The sequence below is a fragment of the Aulonocara sp. 'chitande type north' Nkhata Bay genome, linkage group LG11 (assembly GCF_057382095.1).
Source record: "Aulonocara sp. 'chitande type north' Nkhata Bay isolate Kocher_YH1m ecotype deep benthic linkage group LG11, A_spYH_male_GT1.1, whole genome shotgun sequence".
Taxonomy (NCBI): domain Eukaryota; kingdom Metazoa; phylum Chordata; class Actinopteri; order Cichliformes; family Cichlidae; genus Aulonocara; species Aulonocara sp. 'chitande type north' Nkhata Bay.
The window spans coordinates 27,577,768-27,605,247 of NC_141354.1; the positions used below are offsets into that span (position 1 = coordinate 27,577,768).

Here is a 27,480-nt window from a genome sequence, read left to right on the forward strand (position 1 = left end):
CTTTAAACTGGGGGCGTGATCATGTCCTCTTTTCTTAACCATAGACCACCACAGATGCTGTGCTTTAATATAAAGATTCCCATGTGGATTTCGATTGATCTCAGTAATAAACTTCACTTTTTTACTTCACTATCAGGTGTTTTGATTTAATAATATAAGAGAAAACTGTTAAAGAGTTTAAAAAAAGAAGAAGAGGTAAGCCAGCTTACAAAAAACATGAGTGACATAGAAGAAGAAAAAGAGAAGACTGGAGTGCAAATTACACCTCTAATATGGCTGTCTTGTGAGGACATGCTGTGATTGTGACATGGTGTGTGGCCAGTGACTTAGATGTTAGGTGTGTGTGTGTGTGTGTGTGTGTGTGTGTGTGTAGATGAAGGAAACAATGAGAGCAAGCTTTGTTCACATCAAACAGACCCGCCGGGCCCGATGCAAACTGAACGCAGAGCTGTGCGCAAAAGCGCATATCAGGTTACCAAATATCAATCTGACACTGTTATTGACCTCTGTTAGTCACTGTGTCTTTGTTATAACACTGACACTGAGCCGGTGTGTGCGTGAAGCTTATATCCTAAGCCGTGGGGGTATGGGGGCTAATGCCCGCGCCTTAAAGTCGCCCGGGTTACCTCGCGCTAATTCGCCGTGCAGAATTAGCGGATGGGATCATCCATCAAGAGTCAATAGTTAACGTCTGCTTTGTCCAGTTGCCATCCATCATCAGCGCGTGCGTGAGCGCGCATACATACGGTGTGTGTGCGTGTGCATTTCCGTGTGTTCTTTATAGGACTACCTTCCGACCCCGCAGGGCCCCTGACCCCGCCTGACGCGTCTCCTCCCCTCCTCTTTCTTCCGCCAGCGGGGGGCGAAAAACTTTAATAAGGAGAGCCACCGCTGACCTGCGCCAATAATACCTCTTATTTTTAATCCCAGCCCCACGTAATATATTTCCCTCATGGGTTCGGGTTGTTTTTTCCTCTGACGCAGGCTAGCCCACCAGTTGCAGCCGTTAGATGTATCCCATTACCTCTGCTTATATTTTTATGACACAGAACCAGGGCGTACTGGAGGCTGGGAGATGAACTTGGCCCCTCTCTCACTCTCTCTTTCTCTCTCTCTCGCTCTCATCACACACCCACACAAACCGCTCCGCCATCTCTTCAGGTTGGCAGTTGACTTGTTCTTCCTTTGCGCCGCCCTGCCAAGACGACATGTTCTGTCAATACTGACCTGGTTACATCCTTTCTGTTTTGCAATGACAACATTGATGGTAATATGTAGTTAATGTAATTGCCTAAAGTAAGTGGCTAAACACCTAATAAACAGAGCACGCGGGAGTTTCGGGGAGTGGTTAGTTTGGGTGGTGACAGGTGCGCGTATGGATGAGAGGGGTCTCCAAACGGCGTCTCCCTGGGCCGAAGTGCACAGAGTGCTTGCTGGGGTGTTCTCAGGTTAAAGCACTGTTGGCCTGTGCCTGTAATCTGTCGGCCTCCGGGGCGTGTCCGTTCAGAAAGGGGCGTGTGCATCCCTACACAAGTATCTTTGCGCTCCGTGTCATTCATTTGAAGTGCAAATGCTTATAACGTGCACTGCTAGATAGATGAGATAAGAGCTGCTGTCAGTAGGTCTCTCATCCCGGGAAGAAGGCAAAACCAAGTCACGGACAGATCCAAGCCATCTGGCGCACACACAACTTGTTCATTTTTGACGCACAGACGCGCACTGACTGCAGCCCAGGACCTGACAGCTTATCTAGTCCACACCACTAAGCAAACTATCGCCGAACATGGAGCGCAAAATCCCAGATTTCTCCGGCACTTGGGAGATGAAGAGCTCTGAAAATTTTGAGGAACTCTTGAAAGTGTTAGGTAAGTAATGTGAAGCAAGGTTTGTTTGTTTTTTTCTTAAATCATCATCACTGTAAGTGGCAGTTTGAACGTTTTTATGCGTCAGTGGTTCCTGGTGAAGCTTTTAGTTCTGTTCATAGAGACAGATCAGATGTGTCAGCTCAAACTGTAGCTTTCTCAGCACATTGTGAGTCTACCTCTGCGTCCGTGCACCAGCGTACTGCATGGGTGGGGGGTCTTTGTCATTCTGCTGCAGAACCCCAAACTCCGTTCTTGGCCCCCAGCCAGCCCCCCCCCCCCCCCCTCTTTTTTATCCTCTCTCATCTCCCCTTTTGGCCTCCCCTGCTAACACAATAGCGACAAACGGCGACACATCTGTCTGTGTCTCAACCTCAGATTGTTTGCGTGTGTTTTTAAAGAGGACCGTTATGACACAATACAGTGCAGGACAGTGGCATCGTTATCCGAAGTGACAGTCCGAGAGAAGAACAAATACCTGCCGCTGAGATCCACGCTGTTTTTTTGTCTGGCTCATTTGTAAACCGGCCAGTGTGTGCGTGAGCGCGCCTGTAGGGCGCACTACAGGCGCGCATCTGTCGTTAGTAGCCAATTTTCATTAGATGACTTGGCAGTGCACACCTGGAATCCGTTTTATCGCAAAGCGCCAACAACACCGCCTTTATCTTAGTCTCTTAGCTACCTACACATATAGAGGTAACTGAACTACATGAATCCCGTACCACCACTACACAAATGAAAGACCACCGGTTAGTTTTAACGTCTGTTTGATCCAGATTATTCTGACCAAAGGCAAATATGGCACCGTGCGCAATAATGCGAGGACAGGATATTTTATGGTATACTGTCTGTCTAAAAGGACGTTTCTATGACTTTTCGATGAAAAGAAAGGTCTGAGCGCCTGTAGCAACCTTTAAATCTCCTCTTAAGATATACTTTCATCACCTGATTTTTTAAATACTCTTCTTTTTCTTTTATTTCTCCTTAAATGGTTTTAGCATATGTTCTAAAATGCATTGTTCTTGCGATGCGCCTGCTTTGTGCACTTTGTATTTGAATTATTTTATCTCTTGTTATTATTATAAGACAACATTCCAACAGCAGGAATGCTGTGTAACTACCACACACAAACACACACACATCCACACCCTTTACTGCATGTGTTCCTTTAATTTACCTCTACATTGGGATGACTCACATAGGGGAATGGGCTCTGATCCCTGGTTTCATTGGAGGCAAAGCACAGCTGGATGCATACTGTCATCACCTACTACCCTATTCCCTCCATCTATCCTCTCTTCCTTTCCTCATTCCAGCTCTCCTCCCTCTACCCTCGTCTCTCCATGTCCCAAATGCTTCCTCTGCCCTATGATCTTTGACCTCTGACCCTGACCGTCTGTCTGAAATTGTGTTTGTCCCCCAGTGGTGAAACTTGTGTGAATTAAAGAATTTCGGTCACAAAAATTAACAGCGGGGAATACCTTGAGAACCTTCGTATCCCTCTGTGGCTTCCAAAGGTTTTGGCAGGCCAGCAGCGTCTAAGACAAAAAACTGATGGGGGCCACATTTTCACTTCTAGGCTTTTATCCTTGGTCGTGCACAAGGAGTCATTACATATGGTATCTGTGGGGGAAAAAACTGAAAATAGGCTACATTGTGAGTAAAGCTATAAAGCACATGTATAAATGCACAGTAGCAGCTATGATGTGCAGTGATTTACAATAATAAAAAGTAAATAAATAATCACATTTTCAAACTTTTGCCACCCCGTCACAGCATGGAGGAAAAAAGTATTTATATAACCAAATTAAATAAAGCAAGTCGTTCCACAATGTAAACACACACATACTGCAAATGCCCCCTGAAATGTTGAGAATTATTAGCATAACATAATATTTAAGTACTTGGAAGTATTAATAATTACCTGGAGCAAAAAAGGTATAAGTAATTCCTGCAAAATAATGTCTTTCCAATGAGTGGACATTCATCTGCACACCACAAGCTCACAATGCATTTATATATATGAAGCTGCTTGTACAGTGCATACAAATTATACACAGGGCATAGGCTGGACAACCCAATGCATGGCAAATGACTGTGCATTTCTCTCTGTATATATTTACACTTGGTGACAGGTGGGAATGTGTGAGAGGTGAGAAGTGTGAAACCCAACTCGCAGCAGATACACACTGGGCGGCATACACACACTTCCCCTCACACTTGGACAGAGATCTTCGCACACCACACGCAGACCGCTGCCCCTCGTCTGCCCAGGCCCCCAACCTCCCTCCCCCATACCGGTCTTCTCCTTGTTCCCTCTCTTTTCCCACGGGGTAACATCATTTTTTTCCTCCTTCCCCTTTTCAGATAATCACTATTGGACAAACCTTTTCCTCCTTCACATTTTTTAAAACTTTTAAGCACATTTCAGTGGGAAAAAAGGCTGGGGAAATTAATTTTATTAAAAGTAATACTGCAGATTAGTTTATAAATGTGGCTAAAGTTACCAAACACTAACATTAGTTAGATTTTACGTGACTTGTCTTTTTTTTGGGAGTGCTGTTCTGGTCACTCTTTTGTGAAATCATTGTGAAATACAGATGACCAACATACCACAAACTGCCCCCGTATGGAGAAGCCTTTTACAGTCACACAAAATATTGAATGAGTTATGCTTTTTCCCTAGAAACAGAAAAAAGGGGAATAACTGAGATTACACTTCAGGAAGTGCAAATCGCAATCACGGTGTGAGTGTTAAAGTCAGTAAGCGTGTGTTTGCATGGCCGCAACGATGATTAAGTCTGTGGAGGGGGATTGAGGCATGCTTTGTCATATGACCTCATTGTTTCCTGTGCAATCATTATTGGAAAGCACTGTGCATTTCAAGTCTGCTCCAAATTTTGCCCCGTGTGTGCAGAAAGACATTGCAGATAAGCAGCAACACAACAACACTCAAACACAACCACACAGCCGATACAGGGCTTGCTTGTCTTTGTTTGCTTGTGTTTTTGTTTACACTCTAATACACAAGCACAGGAAAAAAAAAGATCCATCTCCATGAACTGAGTTTACCAATGTCCCAGGGAATATTTTTAGTTTTAGTGGAAGCAGTAGTGTTAATTCAAGGCACCGCATTTAGCTGTGGAAGAGCATTGGCACTATGTTTTTTTGTCATTATGTGTTGTCTTTTCTGGAAATCTCTTCTCACACATGCTCTTTCGCATTTTCTGTTGCTTGTTTGTGTAGGTGTGAACGTGATGCTACGCAAGATTGCAGTGAAGGCAGCCTCCAAGCCCCTGGTGGAGATTACTCAGGATGGAGAAACGCTCTCTATTAAAACATCGACCACAGTCCGAACCACCCACATCACCTTCACTGTTGGGCAGGAGTTCAATGAGACCACTGTGGATGGGCGTCCCTGCACGGTACACAAAATATGGACATGAATATATTACTAAATGCACTTCATCTCTTCTTGGACTACACATGGACACACACATACATAACCAAATACACAGTAGATATGGGTGGGAGCTGTGTAGATTACATCAATCTGTTTAATTTGGCTTTTCATCATATTTGGACTGATAGCACAGCTTTACCCCTCCCTTGGTCTCTGAAGGCCTATCATGCTACACTGCACTCCTTCACACACTTTACAATCCCTTTCAACTTCCCATCTTCCCTCCGTTCCCCCTACTTGCCCTTTGCTACCCTCTGTCCCTCCCTAATTCTCCCCGCTACTCTCTCCAATTTCCCATAGATGGCCTCTGTTCAGCCGTTTCCAAAGCAAACACATGCAACCCAGCCAGCGCTTCGCTCTACTAACGATGAGCGCATCACGAGTTATCACCTCTCAGTGATCACCCTGCTAAAGCCTTTTTGTGCTCTCTCTCTATTAGACACTCCCTCATTAAGTTCCCTTCCCTACAAATGGCATCGTATTTATTCGTGTCCATTTATTTGTGCATTCATTCGTGGGTCTAATGGCTTTTCAGAGTTTTCCACGTTGGGAAACAGACAGCAAGATCAGCTGTGAGCAGACTCTGCAGAAAGGAGAGGGGCCTAAGACATCTTGGACCCGAGAGATCACCAGTGACAGCAAGCTGATCTTGGTAAAACACACAAACTATCACCTGAGCAAGAGTTTAGATTTGGAGACTAACAAGTGCAAAGCTTTACCATAGATTATAGTTCACAAATTATTGTACACTATCCACTACTGATCTACTACTAAACTGAATTTTCAGACTTGAAATTAACTAATTTTTTTTTTTTTAAAGTGTGTTTTAAAGATCATTATTAAAAAAGTGGCTAAGGAGTAAATCTTAAAATGAACTATGAACTGTATATAAAAAATGGACATTGCCACTGTGCTGCCTCCAATGTACACTTTGAAGCCTTGACCTTAGCGTTGTGAACATCCCCATTTATCATTTTATAGCCATAAATAATTGCAATTGGACCATAGGACGAGGTGCGAAGTTGTCAGCTAATTTCAGGAAATTTGACATCCCTAATTTATACAGGATCACACACACACAGACATTTGCTAACTGCTGTGCAGCATATAGCACAAGAAACACAGTGACATGGTCCAATTCAGTAACCCAGCAGTCACCAACCAGCAACATCTGCATGAGCTACCAGTCACCTGTCAGTCGAAGAAGCTACACCCTTAACATAGTGGCCATGAAGGGGGAAATTAGCTTGAGAGACCAGTTTGTAAACGTGTTTATTTTGTCCATGTGGATCAACTACAGGCTGTATAAAATAGATGCTCATCAGTTCTAGGACTCGTAAACCAAGTGCAGAAATGCTTTAACCCTGCATTTTTTTTCTAATACCTAATAGCTCATGACTCCTCTGGCTACAAAAAGAAGTCCAGCTGTGTAGAAGTCTATGGGTGCAACAGCTCTTGAGCTCACATGATCTATGACATCATTAAATGCTTCCCCAATAAGTTTATGCGCTCAGTTCGCACTTTTAACTTTAATACACAATAATTATGTTATATCTAAATCATGGTCCTCATTCGAGTCAAAAATGAAGATAAGAAGGTTATCTTCACGTTGGCTATGCCCATCTTTTAATTACAGTCTGTGGGGATTGGCTTACTTTTGGTTCCAGCCTCAAGTGCCCAATCAAAGTACTGCAGTTTGGGGGGGGTTGGGCGCTTGTCCTTTAGTCCAGGTTGTTTCCCCTTATTTAAACTCTGCCATCAGCAAAATTTTATTCAGCTGTCGTGAAGACAGTTCAGTTGTCATCACATGAACAAAGTGTGTACTCCGTGTCACAGCAAGACAACTGGCTGACAAACAGACCACGACAAAAGCTGCTACGTGGATCTTGTTTTACTTGTGAAACCTAGAAATATTCTTTTGTTTATAGCAACGAGGGCTGCATGGGCTGTAGCATTGCACTTCTGACATTAGCTGCATGTGTTTGCAAGACACTCACCACACAGAGTTGAGTTATTGTGCTCAAATAACCTTTTTGGAGTCCACTTATATCTGCTGCCTTCTTACAATAAACTACTAATCTAATGAAAAAATAAACACAGAAGCATAATTGCACTTAATGGGGAACCCCACCCAGCTAGCACTTCATGTTGATTAAAACAAACTTTCTGATGTAATTAAATTAAATTACATTAATTAAAATTCTTATTTGACCCAGTAAACCAGTTCAGCTAGAGATAAGATACCACGCAGGCTTCAGTCTGGAGTGAACTGTTTTTAAAGTGCAGAAATTGCAAACACAGTAAGTATTTATGGGGAGATGCTAGCTTGAGGGCTGGCAGTAAATAGTTCACATTTAAGACTCCTGAAGTCTTGTTAAGCACCAAACCCACAACTGGTTTTTAGAAGCCAGCGTAGTTGTGGTGTTTGTGTGTGTGTAAGAGAGAGAGGGAAAGCAAGCAAAGTGTGTTTACTCTTTGCATACACAGTGATTGGTCAAAACAGTTTGGCACAGTGACATTATGTTAGTCATAACTGCTGGAGGCAATAAAAACTGGACTTTTAGGGTGGATTAACATGAATGGCTGTTCTGTGAAAGCTTTAACTTTTTAAAAATGAATTTATGGCTAACTCCATGCCAGTACTTTCGCCTCAGTGTGTGCGAGTATCCTCATTAACTGCCCTCATTGCCCTGTCTTTCTTTTCAGACCATGAGAGCAGATGATGTGATATGCACCAGAGTCTACGAACGACAACAATGAACAAGAGCACTTCTCACTTTTCGCCCTTTCAGCGCGCCCCGTGTCTACAGCATCACCGCTTTGTGTCATTGCTCCTCTTTGTCAGAGCTGGGAAATAGCAGCCTATAGTTTTATTCCAGCATCCATGTTAGCTTCACTATATAATAGGTGTGGTAATTATATCTAGCATGTCGCATGTGCACTATAGTCTTAGCTACTGTGCTATCCGTCTGTCTTTCCAGACCCATCAAACGTGACCAGCTGAAGATTTGAACATGAACATGTCTTCTGCATTGTATTAGACTTGCTAAGGAACATCTTGTGTATTTGGCATTGTGTGTGTTTGAGTGTGAGTGTGTGTGTGGAAGGAGATGGGCTGTGAGACTATATTTGTAGACGTGTAAACCAATCTATGAGCTCTTCCAGTCTCCGGGTCAGTTTTGATGTGTCCCTCTGTCCTCTCTGTTGCCCTGCCCTCACAACTTTAACCTTTTTCTATCTCATGATGACATTTTATATTTATTACTACGCTAGAGTCGGTTTTTACATTGTGTCTCTTTTATACGAAATGTGATCGTAGGAAACAACACTTTCTATGGGAAAACAATAAACTACGACATTAACTCAGCTCGACTCTTTGCTCTCCTGTGTTGAAAACCATTAGGAGCAGAAGCGCATTTAACAGTGCCAGCAGTGTTTTATGGTTTGTGAGTGTAGCTGCAGAAGGTGTGCCCATTAGACGGCTCCATCTTATTTTGGGTTTGCTGTCAGCTGTCTGCAACTAGAATAACTTGTCTGTCCCCTCCCGTTTAGTCTTGCTTCCTCCCAACCTCCCTTCCCTCTCTCTGTCAGTCATCTCGGTGCAACATGTCCTCCTTATTCTTCTCTCACAGTTTCATCTTGCAATGTTTCCCCGGCAGCTGGCTCTCATTTCTTTTATTTCCATATTATTTGCCAGTTGGTTAAATGATTCATACTTTTAAAGCCCTAAAAGGCTGCTTGACTTCAGGGATATGTTGTGTTTTTAATCCACTTACTCACTTTCCAGTCAAGAGTTAGATGAGAAGATTGATTCCACCTTTACATATTTAAGGCCTAGACATGTGGCCACTATATGGGCAAAAGTACTGGGTCACACCACACCTGGTATGCACCAATCCAAGAGTATAATAATGAGCTGTAAGTGATATTATGGCAAAGGGGAAGCATTTAGGAACAAATTCAATTAAATTCAAGTTGATTTAAATAGCACCAAATCATGACAACAGTTGCCTCAAGTCATTTTTCACTGTAAGGTAAAGACACTACAGTACTGGAGAAAACCCCAACCACAACGAGCAAGCACTTTGCAATAGTGGGAAGGAAAAACTCCCTTTTACCAGGAAGAAAGTTCCAGCAGCATCCAATTCGAGGGGGGGGCAGCCATCCACCATGACTGGACAGGAGAAAGAGAAGAGAAAAAACATAGAATAAAGAAGAGAAATTACAAAAATATAGCGACATGCTGCAGTCGTATATAAACACACAGGCAGTGAAAAAAGTGCTCAGTGCACCATGGGAAAGGCTCGCAGCATGCTTGGGCCTCCAGTAGTGTAACTAAAGGATAACTAACAAAACTAACTACATGCTTTATCAAAAAGGCAGGTTTTAAGCCTCATTTGGAATGTAAAGAGAGTGTCTTTCTCCAAAATCCAAAATTGGAGTTGACCCCACAAGAAAGTTGCCGGATAGCCGGAGACTCAGCCTCCCATTCTACTTTTAAATATCCCAGGAAACACAAGAAAGCCAGCAGTCTGAGAGTGAAGTGCTCTATTACAATAAAAATCTACAGTGAGTCCTGAGTTGATCATTCAAGACCTTGTATGAAAGGAGAAGGATTTTAGATTTGATTCAGGATTTAACAGGGAGGCAATAAAGAGAGGCCAGTATGGGAGAAATATGCTCTGTCTTTCTGATCCCTGTCCATACTCACTGCAGCATTTTGGATCAGGTGAAAGCTTTTCAGAGAGCTTTAAGAGCAACCTGACGGTAGTGAATTATAATTTTCCAGCATAAAAGTAACAAATGCACAAACTAGCTTTTCAGAATTAATCTGAGACACAGAATAAAGAAAGCAGTCCTACGTATTTGTTTGATATGCATCTTCAAGGACGTATCCTGCTCAAAATAGACACATTGTTTCTAAGGTTTTTCAGACAGAGGGTAAGCTCAGTTATGTTTGAATTTAGGAGAAGAAAATTACAGGAAATCCCGGCCTTCACGTATGTCTTTATTATATGTGTTTGGCTTGACACATTGATTTAAGTAATCTGGCTTCCAGGCCTCTGCTGATTCAATAACGTATATAATATAAGTTATATACCCAGTCTGGCAGTAACAGCAATGCAAAAGCTGCACCAGGAGTGGATGGATTTCCATAACCAAGCAGCTCCTGTAGGTGTAAGATTTAGATGGCCAACTACTTTTGTCCACGTAATGTGTCTGCATATAAAAATGCAGAATCTGTAGACAACAGGTTTCTACTGTAGTTCGAGTTCTATTGACCAATTCGATTTGCATAGGCTTTGGTTGCATGTGCAGGTAAACAGTCGACGTGGAGTTTCACCTGGTTTCACCTGATGATTATTTAGCTTTTTATTATTAAAAAAACATATTTATTTGTAAACAATGACCAGAGGACGAAACAGATATCTCCTCACCAATTGTTAAAGCCTTTAAAATTGTTTATAGTCAGAGGCAGCAAAATTGCCCAAACCAGCACAACTAGTTAATGTGATATACTAAAAAAAAAAAAAAAGTCTATAAATACCAAATGTTAGGACCTTACCTACTTATTTACATGTGTTTTTTTTTTTAAATCTTACACTTCATGTTTAGAGGTGTTGGTAGCTGGGTGTTTCTGCCTGTACAAAGAGCAGGGTTGTTGAAGCTAACTAATTATCCATTTGAGGTAGATGAGACCCAGACACAAGAGTGGTATTGATCTTCTTGGAAAAAAGGTTAAAAGGAATCTCTGACAGGTCAGCCTAATCCATTAAATGTCCTCATTTATGGATTTTATATTATTGCAACTGTGGAGCGTTACTGGACAAATAGAGGTCAGCCCGAGATCTTTTTGGGCCAGACGTTGAACCTCTTGACCAATCGTCAGATGGTCAGAGTTCGGGCAGTGGGCGTGCCTCTAATGGCAGGAAATGCCACTTGGATTACAGGGTACAGCTGATTGACAGCAGATGTGCTTAACAACAAGCAGGCCATTAAGGGTCCTGGAAATGGAAGAGGCAGGGGGGGGGAATTGACAAAACAATATCCCACACACATTTACGGTCATGTAATAAGTGAAAAAAAGTACAGATGGATTCCTGAGGGAGGAATTTAGCGTTGACAAAACTTTTTTCTTTAAAGAACTATCTCATCTTTATTTCTCTTCTTGCCCTGCAGCTGTGTATAGTTACGGTGTGACCCCAATAAAGTCCCTTCCTCTGCCTCCTGCCCTAATAAAAAAGGTAAATAACTGCCCCTCCCTCTCTGTTTATTGCCCCCTGGGGCAGTAAAAGGCAGCTGTCTGGCCCCCTTCAAAACGCCTTCAAAACATGCATTTCACAGAGAAAACTGAAAACACACATTCTGTCAACTTTTCACACACACCATCCAACACCCACACTCTACATGCAGTTTATAAAACACTGTGCACAAAAACAGGTGAAAAAAGCAGTATGGATAACTAAGAAGACACCGAGCGCACTCGTGCCTGCTGATGACATCCTGACAGCATCGTTATTTCTGCAGGTTGTTGGCTTTAGAGAAAACATACCAAGGAAAAGAAGATATGGGAATACCTTGGCAAACTCTGGACAAACATACTGCACGCCAACACTGTAAGAGAAACAGTAACGGATATACTGTAGGAAAAAAATACAGACATGCATATACACAATGATTAACAACTGCTGCTCTTCATCCATCAGATTTAAGTGGAAACTTGACACCACCTGAACATGTCTAACAAGTAACCATGGGCAATCGCAGATAACTGAATAGAAACTAGATGTTGGTGTTGTCGAAGTTTGTGGGGGAGCAGGTTAGTTTAGCTGCCCCGGGGCCATGGCTGACTCAGGGTGGCGTTTGATAAATGACTTACACGCATGCAGGAGTTGAGTGTGTTCTTGCCTGCATACTTGAGTGCGTGTCACAAAAGTCAAGACAGGTGATTTGTGATCTGGTTGAAGGAATTACTGAGGAAAAGGGTCAAGTGCATTCTGGGTTAGATTGTAAAGGAGTGGGAGGCGTCAGAGAAAGAAAAATGTCCTGTGGGTGCTCAGAGAGCACGGCTGGCAAAAAGCAGCACATTCCCACTACATCTTCCTGATACACATATTCATAGGGAAAGTATGCATGTGGCAGTGTGATGACAGGTTAAACACCCTCACACACTACACTGTCACTGTCCGGGATATTGATTTACACTCACACACACACATCTGAAGGTAAAGTGCACCAATCTCCTGTGGCAAACACTATTAGACCACCCAGGAACCTTTGAGGTCTCTTGTAAAAGACTGGTCAAGAATAGTGCACATGACATCATGCCACACACACACCGGACTGGCTGCAGAACATGGAAATCTACAGTTTTAAACACATCCATAAGCTCACAAACAAAAATCAAATTATCCTCCTCCATTAAATTAGAAGTTTGTTATTCAGCCAAGAAAAGGCATGAGAGGGAGAGGAAGGCATGCAGTAAAGGTCAGAGGAAGAAGTCTGGAAATCAAAAGTATTCGGCTGGCGCCCTGACCCACTGACTCAAACCGACAGACTTCAAAATATCCTCACTTTAACATCTGGCCAGAGAGTCCTTCCATTAAGGAAAATAAAATCAAAGAGGAGCACAACCGAGAGACTTGGAGACACTGAGTCAGAGACTGAAGAGGCAGTCTCAGTCCTATTTGTATAAAAGATGACAAATTCACTTATACACAATGAGGCCAAGGATTCAATTTGCTGAGGCTCCTCATGTCTATTCACTGAGGGGAATCTCCAAACTGCAAAATCACAGTGTAGCATGAGCACACTCATCCTTCTCTAAGTATAGGACAATAGTCTTACAGTATGCTGGAGGTGAACTGAATGAAGTCTTTGTAGAGGTGAAGAATGTAATAAATCTGATCACAGACTTAATGGTGAACTCTAGATACACTGCAGGACACAGAGGAGATGGGAGATAGCATCTGAAGACAGATAGAGAGAGGGAGGGTGAACTTTATAGAGACAGGAAGGACAGTCGGGCACATTTTGCTGCAAAGAACTGACACTGCAGGCTAATTATGTGCTTGTGCATCCATTTTCCCCTTCAATAAAGGAAAGCTAAATAGGCACAGAGACAGTAAAGCAGTCATTAAGCTCACCCACCATATGTAAACATCAAGATTTTGCCTTGTGTCCTTTTTATGCCTTAATCCCACCTTAGTTTCATCAGTACACAAAACAGAATGAACAAGCTCCAGTCATTTGCTTATTAATAAAGAGTCATTTAAGCCTTGAGTTGGCAGTCTTGCTTTATTTTTTTTTTATCCTTATTTGGTGTTTAAGAATTCCTTCAGGACATTCGCCTCTTTCTCTTGTGATCTCTTTTTGTGGGGGCACAGTGCATGCAAAGCAAACTGAAAATGTAAGTCAGAGTAGCTCAAATACTCCTGACTCCAGTTATCTTTGTTAATGTGATTAGCCCAAGGATTCGTGCACTTTCCCCAGCTTAGACTGTTAATGTTTAAATGATTAAAAAAGACAGTGCAGTTAAAAAAGTGTGACATTTAAAAACAGATCATGTTTCAGCCTTTAAGCAACCCGTATGTGAATGGAACCCATATGGCCTATCCTCTGGTCTTCTGTCCCCTGTTCCACCGCAACATGTAGATCCATCTATCCACACATCCATGCATTCATACATTCATCCATACATCTGAGGTTTTTTTGTGTCCAGTGCAAAAGAGATGGAGGTGGGGGTGTGAAGGCAGGCGTCCAGAGGGACCATCAGGCATCACAGCTGCTGCAGCTGTTAAATCGACATGACTCACTCCTTGTTTTTAGGATCAGCACTCAGTAAAGTCTCACACATGCATTAATATGCAAAACAACATGCACACAAAAGTGCACATGTAAACTGAAAAAACATATTTCAACCATAATGCTTTTTATGATTGAACTTGTACTTATTATTCATTTTAATTATTAAAGCGGGAAAACCTCATTTCAGTCTATTAACATCCATGTTTATCCACTTCTTCCCCCCCACCCCTATCTCTCCCTTTCTCACTCTCTCCATCTCTTTCCTCGCTCAAGCACACTTGGGAACAGCGAGTCATAGCTGGACGCAGCGTAATGCTGGGTGAGGTGCGCTGTGGTGTCATTTGATTGGTTGCAGAGCACTGTGATTTGAGAAGCAGGGTTGGAGGAAACACACCTTGTGAAAACTTATTGGCTGCCGCATGTGCACGCACACACACATAAAGCATGTGTGTACATGAAAAACTCCCAGAGCTGCTACTCGGAAATTGGTGCATGACTGAAAGAGCAAAAATAGTGCAACTGCTTTCCTCGTGGGAACAAATTAAAGGTGGAGTAATCCATTTTGGAAAAAGACTGTCGATACTTGAACACGGTGACTAAACAAATATGCCACTCCTGTCAGGGCACTTCAGATGATTACACCGAAATACACAGATGCACAAACAAGGCAATGACACAAAGTAACAGTTACAGGCACACTAACTTTGTTTCAAAGTGTTTAGAAAGTTTGCAACACTTGCATTTAGTGCACAACATGCTACTTTTAGCTCTAAAACAGAGGCTTTTGGAGACTCTGCTGACCCAGTTTTACTCTGAAATGCCCAGACGTGTGGTTTAGTCAAGACTGTCAGAAATTGAGACGTTTGGAAGCACTGACACAGACGTCTGCACTTGTTTCCTCATTTAGTCTTAGCAGTCACAAAAATTAAGCCAAATTATTATACCTAGGCTCCCAGATTTCATCATTCTTGTCTGGTTACCCCATTTCCACTGCTTCTTCTGATTATGTACCAATCTGAACATGCCAACAATTCCCAGTCTGTGTTCTGCCTCTATGACTGCCTTCATGTACTACTTTAATTAAGAGTTCCACTTGATCACAAAGAAATTCACGATCTTCTTCCAATTCTTTCTCCCTCATAGTTTGGTCTTCAAGAAACCAAGCCAACACTTTTACAACAGCATGAATACATAATAAATAGTAAACGCAGTGTGTGTAGTGGTGCGTTAGTCATTATAGAACACATTTTGACATTCAAAAGTCTTGAGATGCCCCTCATTTCTTTGACTTTTGCTAGAATAAAAATATTTGGCATGATCACCTTTATTCCTTCCACATTCTGAACTCTGTTAGGTAAGATTTCTTGTCATTTCATTCTTCAGGAATACTTATCCAGACTGCTTCGATATTGTTGATGTCTGGGCTCTGGGAGGCCAATCCATGACTGGTAGTGTATCATTGTATGTTATTCTATCCAGGTATGCTTTTACTGTATGGGCAGTGTTTTGGCGATCACTGTCATGCTGAAAAATGAAGCTGTTCTCAATCAGATGTTTTCCAGATAGTATTGCATGTTGGATGAAAATCTGATGGGACTTTTATGCATTCAAAATTCTCTCAGTTTTTTAAATATCCCCAACACCACTGGCTGAAATGCAACCCAAACCATGACAGAGCCTCCACCGTGTTTTATAAATAGTTGTAGACACTCACTGTTGCACCTCTCTCCTGACCTCCTCAGTACATACTGATGATAATTTAAACTACAAATTTGGCACAACTCAGCCTTTTCTCCCTGTTGTCCTTCTATAAGAATGGCTTATGACAGAAGCCCCTCTACTGAGACCATTTCTGGTGAGGCTTCAGTGAATGGGAGATGGATCAACTGAAGGGTCAACTGCATCTCTCGGGTCCTAAATTTTTTTTCCTTAAGGGCCAGACAGATCCAAAAATACTATTTTATTTCTGTCAAATTTTGTTATTGTTGGAATTTTTCAAAGATTCAATTGAAGAACTTGAATTGAATCTTGAATCCTGAAGACACAATTTAAAATTGGTTCATTGATGAGTCATCGGGCTGTCAGCGTGACACAGAAATGCTCACAACTCTTCTTGCTGCTATAGCTAACACCACAAGAGCATGCTCTTATTCTCTCGTATACACAACACATATGTGCCTCCCAGCTTTATTTGTTTATGATTGGGGTTAGAAGACATAACCACCAACAGAATGAAATATAATCAGGATAGAACTTGACCAACTCATTCAGTGAACAAGGTTTCAAAACATCGAGAGCGTCACGGCACTGAACATCAGCAATGTAAGTCTCATCATCTTTCTGCTCTGTGGCGTGTCTACCTGAAACAGATGGATGCAGCTGTACTTTAACAAAGGTAAGCATGTTTCAACATATTTCCTTTTAAACTAATCCTCTGTCTTTTGTCTGGAATGTGGTTGTGTGGTTGCCATTTATAAAGTTCAGGAGATATTTTCTGATTTTCAAAAATGGAAACATTCCTCAGAGTCTTTGGTCCATATTGACCTGATAGCATTACACAGTTGCTGCAGATTTTGTGGCTGCACATCCATGTAGTGAATCTCCTCTTCCACCACATTCCAACGGCACTGTATTAGATCTGGTGACTGTGGAGGCCATTTGATGACAGTGAACTCATTGTCATGTTGGAAAAAATTATTTGGAGTTTTAATCTGAGCTATGTGACATGGTGCATTATCCTGCTGGAAGCTGCCATCAGAAGATGGGTGCACTGTGGTCATAAAAGGTTGGACATTATCAGCAGTAATACTCAGAGAGGCGGTGCTGTTTAAATGATGCTCAGTGTACTAATGGGCAAAAGCATGCCAAGAAAATATCCCCACACCATTACATCACCACCACCAGTCTGAACTATTGATACCAATCCATGATTTCATAATGCCAAATTCTGACTCTATCATCTAAATGTTGCAGAGGAAATTGAAACTCATCAGACCAGGCAACATTTTTCTAATTTTTTAATGTGTGGTGTTGGTGAACCTCTGTCTCCCATTCTTAGCTGAGGAGCAGTACCTGGTGTGGTCTTCTGCTGTTGTAGCCCATCTGCTTCAAGCTTCAAGTGTGCTCTTGTGCCTTCAGAGATACTCGTCTGATACCTTTGCAGTAACAAGTGTTATCTGAACCGCTTGTTTTCCCATGAGCTCAAAGCAGCCTGGCCATTTTCCTCTGAGCTCTGACAGGTATAACAAGCTATTTTGACTAAGAAAAGTGGCACCCATTGGATATTTTCTCTTTTTCAGACCATTTTCTGTAAACCCTAAATGGCTTTGTGGGAAAATCCCAGTAGATCAGCAGCTTCTGAAATATACAAACCAGTCCATCAATAACTATGCCATATCCATGCAATGAGTTACTGCCATGACATCAGTGTACAGAAGGTAGGAGAAACTGGAAACCCAAAGACCAACAACACCAATTAAAATAACAGGTATCACTAAAATGAAAAGCTTACCTTTCTTTAATAAGCCACGTAGTCACAACCACCAGTATCAAACACTGGCAGAATTCCAACCAAACCCATCAGGGGGGACGCCTCCCTTCCTGATGACAGAAAGGGGAAAAGGCTTGTCTACTAACACCCCACTGTCACTACTGTCTAACTATCCACAAATCACAATTGCTGTACTGTACTGATAAAATTTAACACACTGGTGTTATAGTCTCCTACAGCCCTGCATCTATCTATAGCCAGACTGTAGGTCTGACGTTGATTTACTTATCATTCAACAGGCAAAATATCCCACAGAGCCGCCAACTAAAGTAGTACACCCAGCGGACATTCCATGTTCAGCTCATGCTGAAATGCAGATTTGCCTGGAAAGGGCGAAGCAGACACACTGAGCAGCAGACATCAGTCCAACATAAAGCCTCTGCTGCTGTTTTGTACACTATGAAACTCGCATGCAGTTTGAAACGGTTTCTGCTGGCATATTTCTTATTCTTTGACCAGAAATTACAAGACAACATGGTCATCTAATATACTATCAAGTCTAATAAAATTATGCAAATATGCATGGTATAACTAACCTATAAATATTAAAGTCTAACCAGTTTTCATCTTTAAAGTTGTGGGAAAGATCTAGAAAAAGTAAAACAGTGCTTACTTGTGCATAGAATAAAATAAATACATTATATTTAATGTGCATCAATGGTTGCTAAATGCTGTAAAAGTTATCTGCTCTGCTTTGATTTAACCTGTTTTGTCACAGCAGCGTGACTCTGAAAAGTTTGATTTTATGATTGATGTTAATGGGCTCCTGCATAATGCCAACCGGTGTGAAACAGTTTGTCTGTGGTGTGTGTGTGTGTGTGTGTGTGTGTGTGTGTGTGTGTGTGTGTGTGTGTGTGTGTGTGTGTGTGTGTGTGTGTGTGTGTGTGTGTGTGTGTGTGTGAGACAGACAGAGAGAGTTGGCTCTCGCACAGGTTTCACCTCAGTGCAAGACTCAGCGATTGTCTACAGCGGCGTTTGATTGCGTGTGACATTAAATGCTGCTGCCAGTTAGCACAACTATGTTGCTAGTCGAGTTACAGAACCCAAGATGTGCCAAACACATTAGGATACATAATTGCAAAAATAATATTGGCTTGATGTTTCTTTGAGTCATTGTGCATAGAGCTCATGGGAATATCTGATGCCTCTTGCTGGATTCTGCGTAGGGAGACACTAGATGAAGAAAGAAAGTGGAGGCAATAATGTCAAGGACGCTGATGAAAACCAAAGTCATTTCTGCAGTAAATGAAAGGGGAATGCCGGAGAGGGTGAGGTCAGTTTTCCAATAATCATTAACTTTCCCTCACTGGACTCATGAATCAAAGCAAATGGAGTCCTTCAAGATGTGTTGGCCACTTATGAGTTTACTCTGTAAACCCGGTGCACTGCGTGCTGCCGCTGGCAGAAATCCATCGCCACATGATGACCCTGGAAAAGCCAGAGATAGAAAAAAAAGATGTTCTGCAGCATTCCTTTAAGTGGGAAAGGAGGAATTCAGCATAATATGAATCTGACATCAGCTGACCATCATGAGACATTGTACTGACAACCAGAAGACAAGCTGGCCCCGGATGAGCTATGCAATTAGCTTTAAAAGGAAACCATACAAATTTTGAAGAGAGGTTAGAGAGTGCACACACACCACGAGGCTGCTCTTCCAGGAAATACAGATACAAATACTGAAACACTGCGACACCAAGTGGTAATAAGAGGCATTTGTTATAGCAGCAGCATAGTATTTGCATCCTTTTATCACTACAGCTATATTTTTACACTCTTAAGCAGAAGATATTATATGGAGCTTGACTATTTACAGTCACAAGTCACAGCAGATTGTTAATTTATTTTTGTAAAGTCCAGCGATTGCCATTTTGAGACCTGTTTATGCAAAAGGTCAAAAACTGGGTTCAACTAATCTTTATACATCCTGTGGCAGACAGCATGTCTTCTTTCCACCCAGCCGATGAAGAAAGTCCATTTTTCACAGATTTATTTATGAAAAAATAAAATAAGCAAAGTTTTACTGTTATACTTTGTTCAAGTACCTCAGTCATCGAACAGCTGATGGTGACATTTCATTTTATCCCTTGTGAAAAACACTGTAAATAAGAAAGTCAGTCTTTTTGGACTCTTGTAGGGTGATTTAAAGCAACAAACATGAGTCTCTCTTACAGGACGGAGTCCCTCAAAGGTGAAACCACACTGATAAAGTAAAACTGTAAACATAATATCTCACTGTCATGTGAGCCCACATGGACTTTTTAAATTATTTGGTATAGGAGAACAATTACAAGGCAGGGGAGCCCAGTGCTCACAAGAATATGTGATTAGACATCAATATAGTAAAAAAGTGGTGTGAAAAACACATCCCTGTGCCCTGATATATATGTTTGATGTATTACATAAAAATGTGACTGCACAAGAAATTAAACCTGATTTGACAATTAATAACTTTTTGTGCAAAATTTAGAAATAAGTATTTTGATTTATTACTTAAAAGTCACAATTCTACTTAATCAGCCAACTAGTACGACATATACCGTATTTTTCGGACCATAACGCGCACTGGATTATACGGCGCATTAAGTCAAACTTTACTCAGCTCATTCTTCATTAATGTTGAATTCTCTCACAGCTGCTCTATTCCTATGTTGTTGCAGTATATTAATGACTAACCTCTTACTGTGGATGGATTATCTCAGTTGTTCTCCTGACTGAAGTTTGGTCCGTTTACAGCATCCTGCCATGCGATTGCATTTGTCCCTAACCACCAGGAACCCTCACGTTAACTTTTATCGAGTGGAAAAAGGTTAGCGTTCATCCTTCAGCTACATTGTCGCTGTGTCCCAAAACATAGGCCGCATCCTTCGAAGACCGAGAAGGCCGGAAGTGCGAGGCTGTGAAATAGGACAGTCTAGCCTTCAGACTTGCATCACGGCTGTGTCGGTGGAGTTTAATAAACTTAGCCATCTGCTCCTTGCTATCTAAAATTTAACAGTTCACTGGCGTAAATTCTCGACCGTCTCACACTTCTGTTTAATCAGTTTTCTGTTTGACGTTCATTGTGTGAAAATCCCGGAGGAACCCACCCGATGGATTAATAAAGTTTTATTTAATCAAATCTAATCTAATAACTTTGATCTCAGCCAAACCGATTTACTCCAGAACAAATAAAACACCAAAAAAGTTATCCGAGAGACTTATATATCATGTTTTACCCAAGTAGCGAAAGACAGCGGGGGTCTGGAAACGATGAAGCCGGGAGTCCGCTGCTCTCGCCAGCTCGAGTGACCATTGAACCCCCCGGCTAGCTATCGAGCTAGTGGGTAACAGATGTCTCCAAAAACACTGGAGCACTTTTGCAAATATCCGATGTCTTGATGAACCAAGCAGAACTTTGAAGTTTACAGTTATTTTCTCACCTGAAAATATGTTAAAAGTTTATTTTGTGACCCAGAAAGATTGATAAGAGTAATATTAAAACTTAGTTGCAGCTGCCATTGTTGGAAACTGGAATTGGCTGGGCCGTGCTATGAATTCTGGGATATGGTGGGCCACGAAGGACACACCCGACCCATCCTTCAATTTCGGGGAAAAGAAGGACGCATTTGTGGATGCAGTCTACGTTTTGAGACACAGCCTGTGTTTATGTTATGCTATGTTACGATATATGTTATGTTATGATCACGTAGCAAATCATTATATACTAGCTTGTTATAGTATAGGGTTACTATACTTCAGTAACCCTACAAAAGTCACTACTGTCTAGTTTTCTGTCTTCAGTTATGTTGGAAGTGATAGCAGAGTTGTACGTTTTAATTTTTTCAGAAATCTTTCAGTCATAATACACCAGAACATGCTGTATTATGACTTCTAACTCCATTAAATTTAATAAATTCTGTTTTCATGGATGCCTGGATGTTAAACTTAATTGTTACACCTGATAAAGCAGCAACACTGATCATTTTATTATAGATGAAAGAATTTAGACAATTTTTGACTTTGGGACCTGAAGCGGAGTTTGGACCCAGATGAGGATTCCAACTACGGTAGCCGTAATGCTCCGACGATCCATCAAGCGGTGTGGCTTCGTAGCTTACCAAAGTCCTACTAAAACATTTTTTGACAGATTTTTGAGCGCCATATACCACATAAAATCGGTTCGAGGTCAGTAAGCACAACCAGAGTTCATACATAAGGGGCACCGGATTATAAGGCGCACTGTTGATTTTTGAGAAAATTAAAGAATTTTAAGTGCGCCTTGTAGTCTGAAAAATACGGTACTTAATTTCCCTCAAATTAATGAGTATACTGCTTTAAAGTTGCAGTTGTAAATAATTTTAATTCTGTGCATAATTCTGATCATTAGAGACTAAACTGTTATCATATTTATAGTTTAAAATCTGCAAAATAAAATAAATGAACCTTTAAAAAATGGTGTGGTGTACAAAATACAATATTTACATGCAAAATATCGAAAATGGCATGACACAGAAATATTTATGTACAAATACATTAAACTGTACCTCAGTAAAGTATTTGAGTAAATGTACAGTTAAGTTGCAGAGTCCCAATTCATGCTTTCAGTGCTTAACTCTAACAATCCAGTGTCACCAGTGGTCTTTGGGTGGTGGCCAGTCCTATTTCAGGGGAAGCAGAGGCAGTGCCAACCCATGCACACAGCGGTGTGTCCAAAAGGGGGCAGTCATGTAGAGCAAATGCAGAGCACACAGCTGCAAAGATAGAAGTCCGAGAAAGTATTTCATGAATTTCAAAGAGGAGACGAGAAGCAGAGGGAGGAACACTGGAAAGAAAACAGAACGACAAACCAAATACAACAGCAAACTCAGGAATAATATATGCAAACAGGTAAAACCAATAAAGACATGGCAGGCGTGATCCTCCTGCCCACTCTGCCCTCTCTATCAGACTCTGTCTTTAGGGGATGGTTAGTGTGTGAGGGGAAGCACATCTGTTGGCACTTGGCTAAGGCTTGTTAACATCCTCTCTTCTCCCAGCAGGCATCAGGTTGGTTTGGGTTTGGCTTGGGGTTTAATTTTCTTTCTTTGAAAAAGCCCAATATGCGGTGCGTCCACCAGACCCCCAAAAAGTGACTAACTAACAAAAACATGAACATCTCAGGAGCTATGAAAGAAAAGTGACTGGACTTCTTTAAGTATCTTGAAGATGTTTAAGAAAAGGGGTCAATTTTCTTTTACAAGCTCCTTAGATTACCATGACCTGGATGACTGAGAATCTACACAGACATAAAAACGTGAACACTACACAAGGGTTAAAGTCGCCCTGTTACACTTCATTAGGTGCACAGGTTCATCTGCTCATTAATGCAAAATCACAGGGCGGCAACTCAGTGCAGTGAGGCACATAGTAATGGTCAAAACTGAGCATCAGAATGGGGAAAAGGGTACTTTAAGTGACTGTATATGTGGCATGGTTGTAGGTGTTAGAAGGGCTGGTCTGAAAAACAGAAAATATCCCATGAGCAGCAGTCCTCTGGATGAAAAGGCCTCGCAGATGAAGAAGGTCAGAGAAAAATGGCCAAAATGGGACTTTGAGCTGAAAGTAAGGCAACAGTAAATCAATTAACCATACGTTAACACCAAGGTATGCAGAAGAGCATCTCTAAATGTCAAAAACTGAAGCAGTTGAGCTACAGCAGCAGAAAACCAAACTGGGTACCACTCATGTCCGCTAATAACAAGAAACTTAGTCTACAATTCACCAAAACTGGATAGGAAGATCGGAAAAATAGTCCTTGGACTGAGGAGTTTTGATTACTTCTGCAACATTCAGCTGGTAGGATCAACATTTGGCATAAAAATCGTTGCCAGAAATGACTCCTTGGTACCATCTAAGCATCATTTAAACACCACAGCCTGCCTAAGTATTGTTGCTGACCGTGTCTGTCCCACAGTGTATCCATCTTCTGACGGCTGCTTCCAGCGGGAAGCTACTCATGTCACAAAGCTCAAATCAGCAAGTTAACTGTACTCAAATGGCCTCCATAGTCACCACATTTGAATCCAATAGGCCACTTCTTAGATGTGGTGGGACAGGAGATTGTCATCATGGCACATAAGATAAGTTCAGCATGTGTTTTCCTGCCATTAGTACAACAGTACAGATACCAAATGTCATGGAAGGTGGTTAGCCCAAACCACTGCTCAAAATAATGATCACTGCATGACTGAAATTTAAGGATGTGGTAAACCTGGATAAGCAAGATTTTATGTGAAATTTGCATTTTTATGTGTTCTTACTTTTGATCAGTTAGTTATCAAAAGCCTCAGTGTGATGCATGGCAGAACACACGTGGTGAAATTATATGCTCAAATTACTCTTTTGGGCCACTTTATGCTAGTGTAGCATTGTGAGTTGGATAACAGATGGAAAAACACCATTAAGTAATAAGTCACCACAAGCCTCAAAAGCAACATTAGTGCTCCTTGTTTTGGATTCCCCAAATCTCTGAAAACCTACTGAAGGAATGAGCACCATTCTTGAAAATCTTAATTTGGTGTTTTTATGACATGTTATCCCAAAACCTCTTTCTGTTGCCTGCTGGGGCTGAGATAAGGTAACGGTGAAAACAATAACCGGTGTTTTACGGCATTCCTTTTCTCATGAAAGCATTCATTGACATCTGTTGTCCTGTAGATGGTGCCCTTGTCACGCTTGAAGCGATGCCCACTAGGCTAGAAGAATTTCAACAAAGGGTGACTTTACAGCACTGATTCTAAAGCACAGAATTAAACATTTTATCATTAATTCGTAAATAATTAAGCAGAATTATCTCAAATAACTGCTCCAAAGGTTATGGTAATGTTTATTGTCCACAGTTTTTGTGTTAGCTAATTTAATGTGACTTTTCCCGATTCAGAGCACTTCTGTTTCATTTCCATGTGACTCAGATTCATGTCACCTTTTCATCAGACATTTTGATCTGTCACAGCAGAAGTAGCGCTTGGTACATAAAACCAAATTTGGTTTTAATGAGAGGCCACCTCTTACTCAGCCTCTCTTAAGTCTTATGAAATGATGAGTGCTATAAATCATTATTTCCCCCGTTAGCAGCATTTGATTTGGGAGTTTTGAGCACACCCCCCTGCCAGTGTGACACTTGTTTTGTCTTTTACGGTTTCTGAAAGAAAAAAAGGATTGATTAATGTTGTATTAACTGCAGTCAGTAACTGACTCTGATTCTCACCCGTTGCAGGCACATAGAAACGGTGTCAAAAACAGTGAAATTTGACTCCTTATTCGTAAATCATAAAAAAAGAAGAAAAGTGTACAGGAGAGAGAAACGGTCTGAGTGTTTGAAAAAGAAAAACGAGTGCGAGGAGAGGAGAGAAAGGGGAGATGTGGGTTTGAGGTTTGTGAACCAGTTGCTCAGAGAGGAGTCTGGTGGATGGAGGGAGGGGAGCTGTGAGGATAAATGCACTCTTTCATTTCAACGTGAGAGAAATCCGTTACTAGAGACACATATTTACACGGACAAAGAAGCAGGGGAGCCTAAAATAAGAGAAATAAGCGGAGTGGATCATGGATAACGTGCTGTCAAAGATACCGCTCACGACAGCGCTCCTCAGACTTTGGGACTGATGAGCGGAGTTTCTGTCAGAGGAGTTTGAGCTTCAAAGACGCGCTCCGGAGTCTGGAGGGATAAAGCTGCTGCCTGCCTGTTTGTGAAGGCGTTACACATTTGTAATGGTTTAATGAGTCGGAACTGCGGCCTCTTGTTGGATGGGACAGGTGCAGTTATTGTCACGCCATGGGTCACTGAGACGTCACAAAGTTGATTTTTCATTTTTACATTTTTAAGACGTTTTCGCTCACTTTAACATAAGACGAGAAGAAGAAGAAGAAGAAGAAGAAGAAGAAGAAGAAGAAGAAGAAAATCATAGCCAGATATTTCGTTTTATTCGTTGAATCAGTATTTAAGCTCCTGAAGTTGAACCCCATTCACGCACGTGGCATGCCACCGCGGCACAGTTTGGCCGACTTTTACGCATCTCTTGGAAAGAGAAAAAGCTGAAAACAAGCGTGTCTGTGTATGTGTGCGGTGGGCAACGACGCTCCTCATTTCCACCTAGTAAACGAGGGAAAAGGGGAAAAAAACATTAAAGAGAGACTTCTTTCATTCGGATTCATAAATGGAGCTGCGTAAATACCTGTTGTGCCTGGAGTTTATCCTCCTCCTTAAAGGTAAGAGCCACATCTCAGCCTATATTTCAGACCTTTAAAAAAAACCTGTTACATTTCTTTAAAAAGCCAAACAAAACTGAAGGACAGTTTAAAATAAGGTGAAGTTATTCATTCAGTTAATTCAGTTAACTCAATGCTGTGAACACAAATCTAAGTATATTCATCTCTGTGTAAAATAAGGCTCTGGTGTTGCTCCACTGCCCAGTTCCTTACCCCTCACTCAGCCCTCTCTTACTGGTGATTAACCTCCCTCAACTTTAAAAGACAGCATGTGCCAGTGATGGTGTGGCAGCCTCCCTGAGGCCCACTTAACACTGTGTGACAGTAAACTACTGACCATGAAGACATTCCTCAGATGATTTTGTGCTTAAAGAAGGAAAGCGGGAATCTTAAAACACCTGGACACACTCCATTTGCCAAATAAATCAAAGGTAAAGGAAGCTGTGCCTAAAGAGTACCGGTTCTTGGTTCAAAGTCAGATCCTTTAGTAAATCTATCACTGAGGACATATTTCATTTTTGTTGGTCTCCAGCTACCATCAGATATACGTGTACTCAGAGCCAAAAGGTTACCGGTTCATATCCGCTTATAGCTGACACATACAAACCCTGGCAGCTGTGTAACACGACCTCACCGGCCATATCAGCCATCTCTTAGACTTGATGTCTAAAGTTCCCCTAATAGGGTGCCTGTGCCATGTGTGTTTCTTCATGGAGCATGAACATCAGCTCCCCTTCAGTACTCATGTTCGCTGTGCCACAGAACAAACCGAGACGTTCCCACCCACCAGAAAGAAAGTGAAGAAAAAGGCCATTGTTGTCTGCATACTGATGCGGCTGATAAGCAGTGGTTAACTGCTGCCCTACGCCATGCAACCACGATGCAAAATTAGATCAATAGGCGTTGAGATTATGTTTTGCAAGGCATGTTAAATCTGTACCTGTGTCAAATCACACACAGTCGCTGAGGCTAATCTATAGAAGGAAATGTTGCCATTTGTGGTCATTTGTGGCAATTTGTGGCGTGATTATCCACGCTGCCCATTTTCACCCTTGTTCAGACCCCAAGGAATGAATGAGGAATGCATCAGGTACGAATGTTTCACGCTTTACACTCACCGGCGCATATACCCTTCATAGAAACACCAGCAGCCTGTGGTGTGGTTTTACACATTACACTCCATTACACGTTTCAATAAAGCATGAACAAGCCGACGTTTTTTTTCACCTTTTTAACCATGTAGCCTCTATTTTAATTCGTGCAGTATAGCTTAGTGTTTACGCTCGTCCCTGCGTGTGAGTTTGTAAGCCTAAGCATGTCTCACACAGGAGCATGTAGGTGAGTGAGTATGTGTGTCATGTTAATGGCTTCAGCAGAACTCCCCTGATGTGGTCAGCAGGCATCTCATGTCTGTTACACTCTGCTATGCTTTTACTGAGATGTCAAACACAGGTGTGTTTGCGTGTGTGTGTGTGTGTGTGTGTGTGTGTGTGTGTGTGTGTGTGTGTGTGTGTGTGTGTGTGTGTGTGTGTGTGTGTGCATATTTCACTCTGTTTCACTGCTCATTCATA

At 41.7% G+C, this 27,480-nt stretch overlaps 2 protein-coding genes across 2 annotated transcripts in view; both read left to right on the plus strand.

The window, feature by feature from the left end:
• Nucleotides 1–1,537: 1,537 nt before the first annotated feature.
• Nucleotides 1,538–8,691, plus strand: crabp2a (cellular retinoic acid binding protein 2, a). Its single transcript, XM_086311687.1, has 4 exons — nt 1,538–1,865; nt 5,109–5,287; nt 5,861–5,977; nt 8,032–8,691. The coding sequence occupies exons 1-4, from the start codon at nt 1,784–1,786 to the stop codon at nt 8,083–8,085; spliced, it is 432 nt and encodes a 143-aa protein (XP_086167813.1). The 5' UTR covers nt 1,538–1,783; the 3' UTR covers nt 8,086–8,691.
• A 16,384-nt stretch (nt 8,692–25,075) lies between these two features.
• Nucleotides 25,076–27,480, plus strand: part of itga10 (integrin, alpha 10) — a 31,057-nt gene continuing 28,652 nt past the window's right edge. The window contains exon 1 of the mRNA XM_086311688.1: nt 25,076–25,909. Coding sequence (XP_086167814.1) covers nt 25,858–25,909 — 52 coding nt within the window. The 5' untranslated portion in view covers nt 25,076–25,857. The remainder of the gene's footprint in view (nt 25,910–27,480) is intronic.

What these genes read in the sequence shown, in the direction of transcription:
- crabp2a (XM_086311687.1), top strand. Translation starts at nt 1,784, where the DNA reads ATGGAGCGCAAAATCCCAGATTTCTCCGGCACTTGGGAGATGAAGAGC. An exon ending in GGAACTCTTGAAAGTGTTAG is followed by an intron (nt 1,866 to 5,108) that starts GTAAGTAATGTG and finishes TTGTTTGTGTAG; the next exon opens with GTGTGAACGTGATGCTACGC. An exon ending in GTGACAGCAAGCTGATCTTG is followed by an intron (nt 5,978 to 8,031) that starts GTAAAACACACA and finishes CTTTCTTTTCAG; the next exon opens with ACCATGAGAGCAGATGATGT.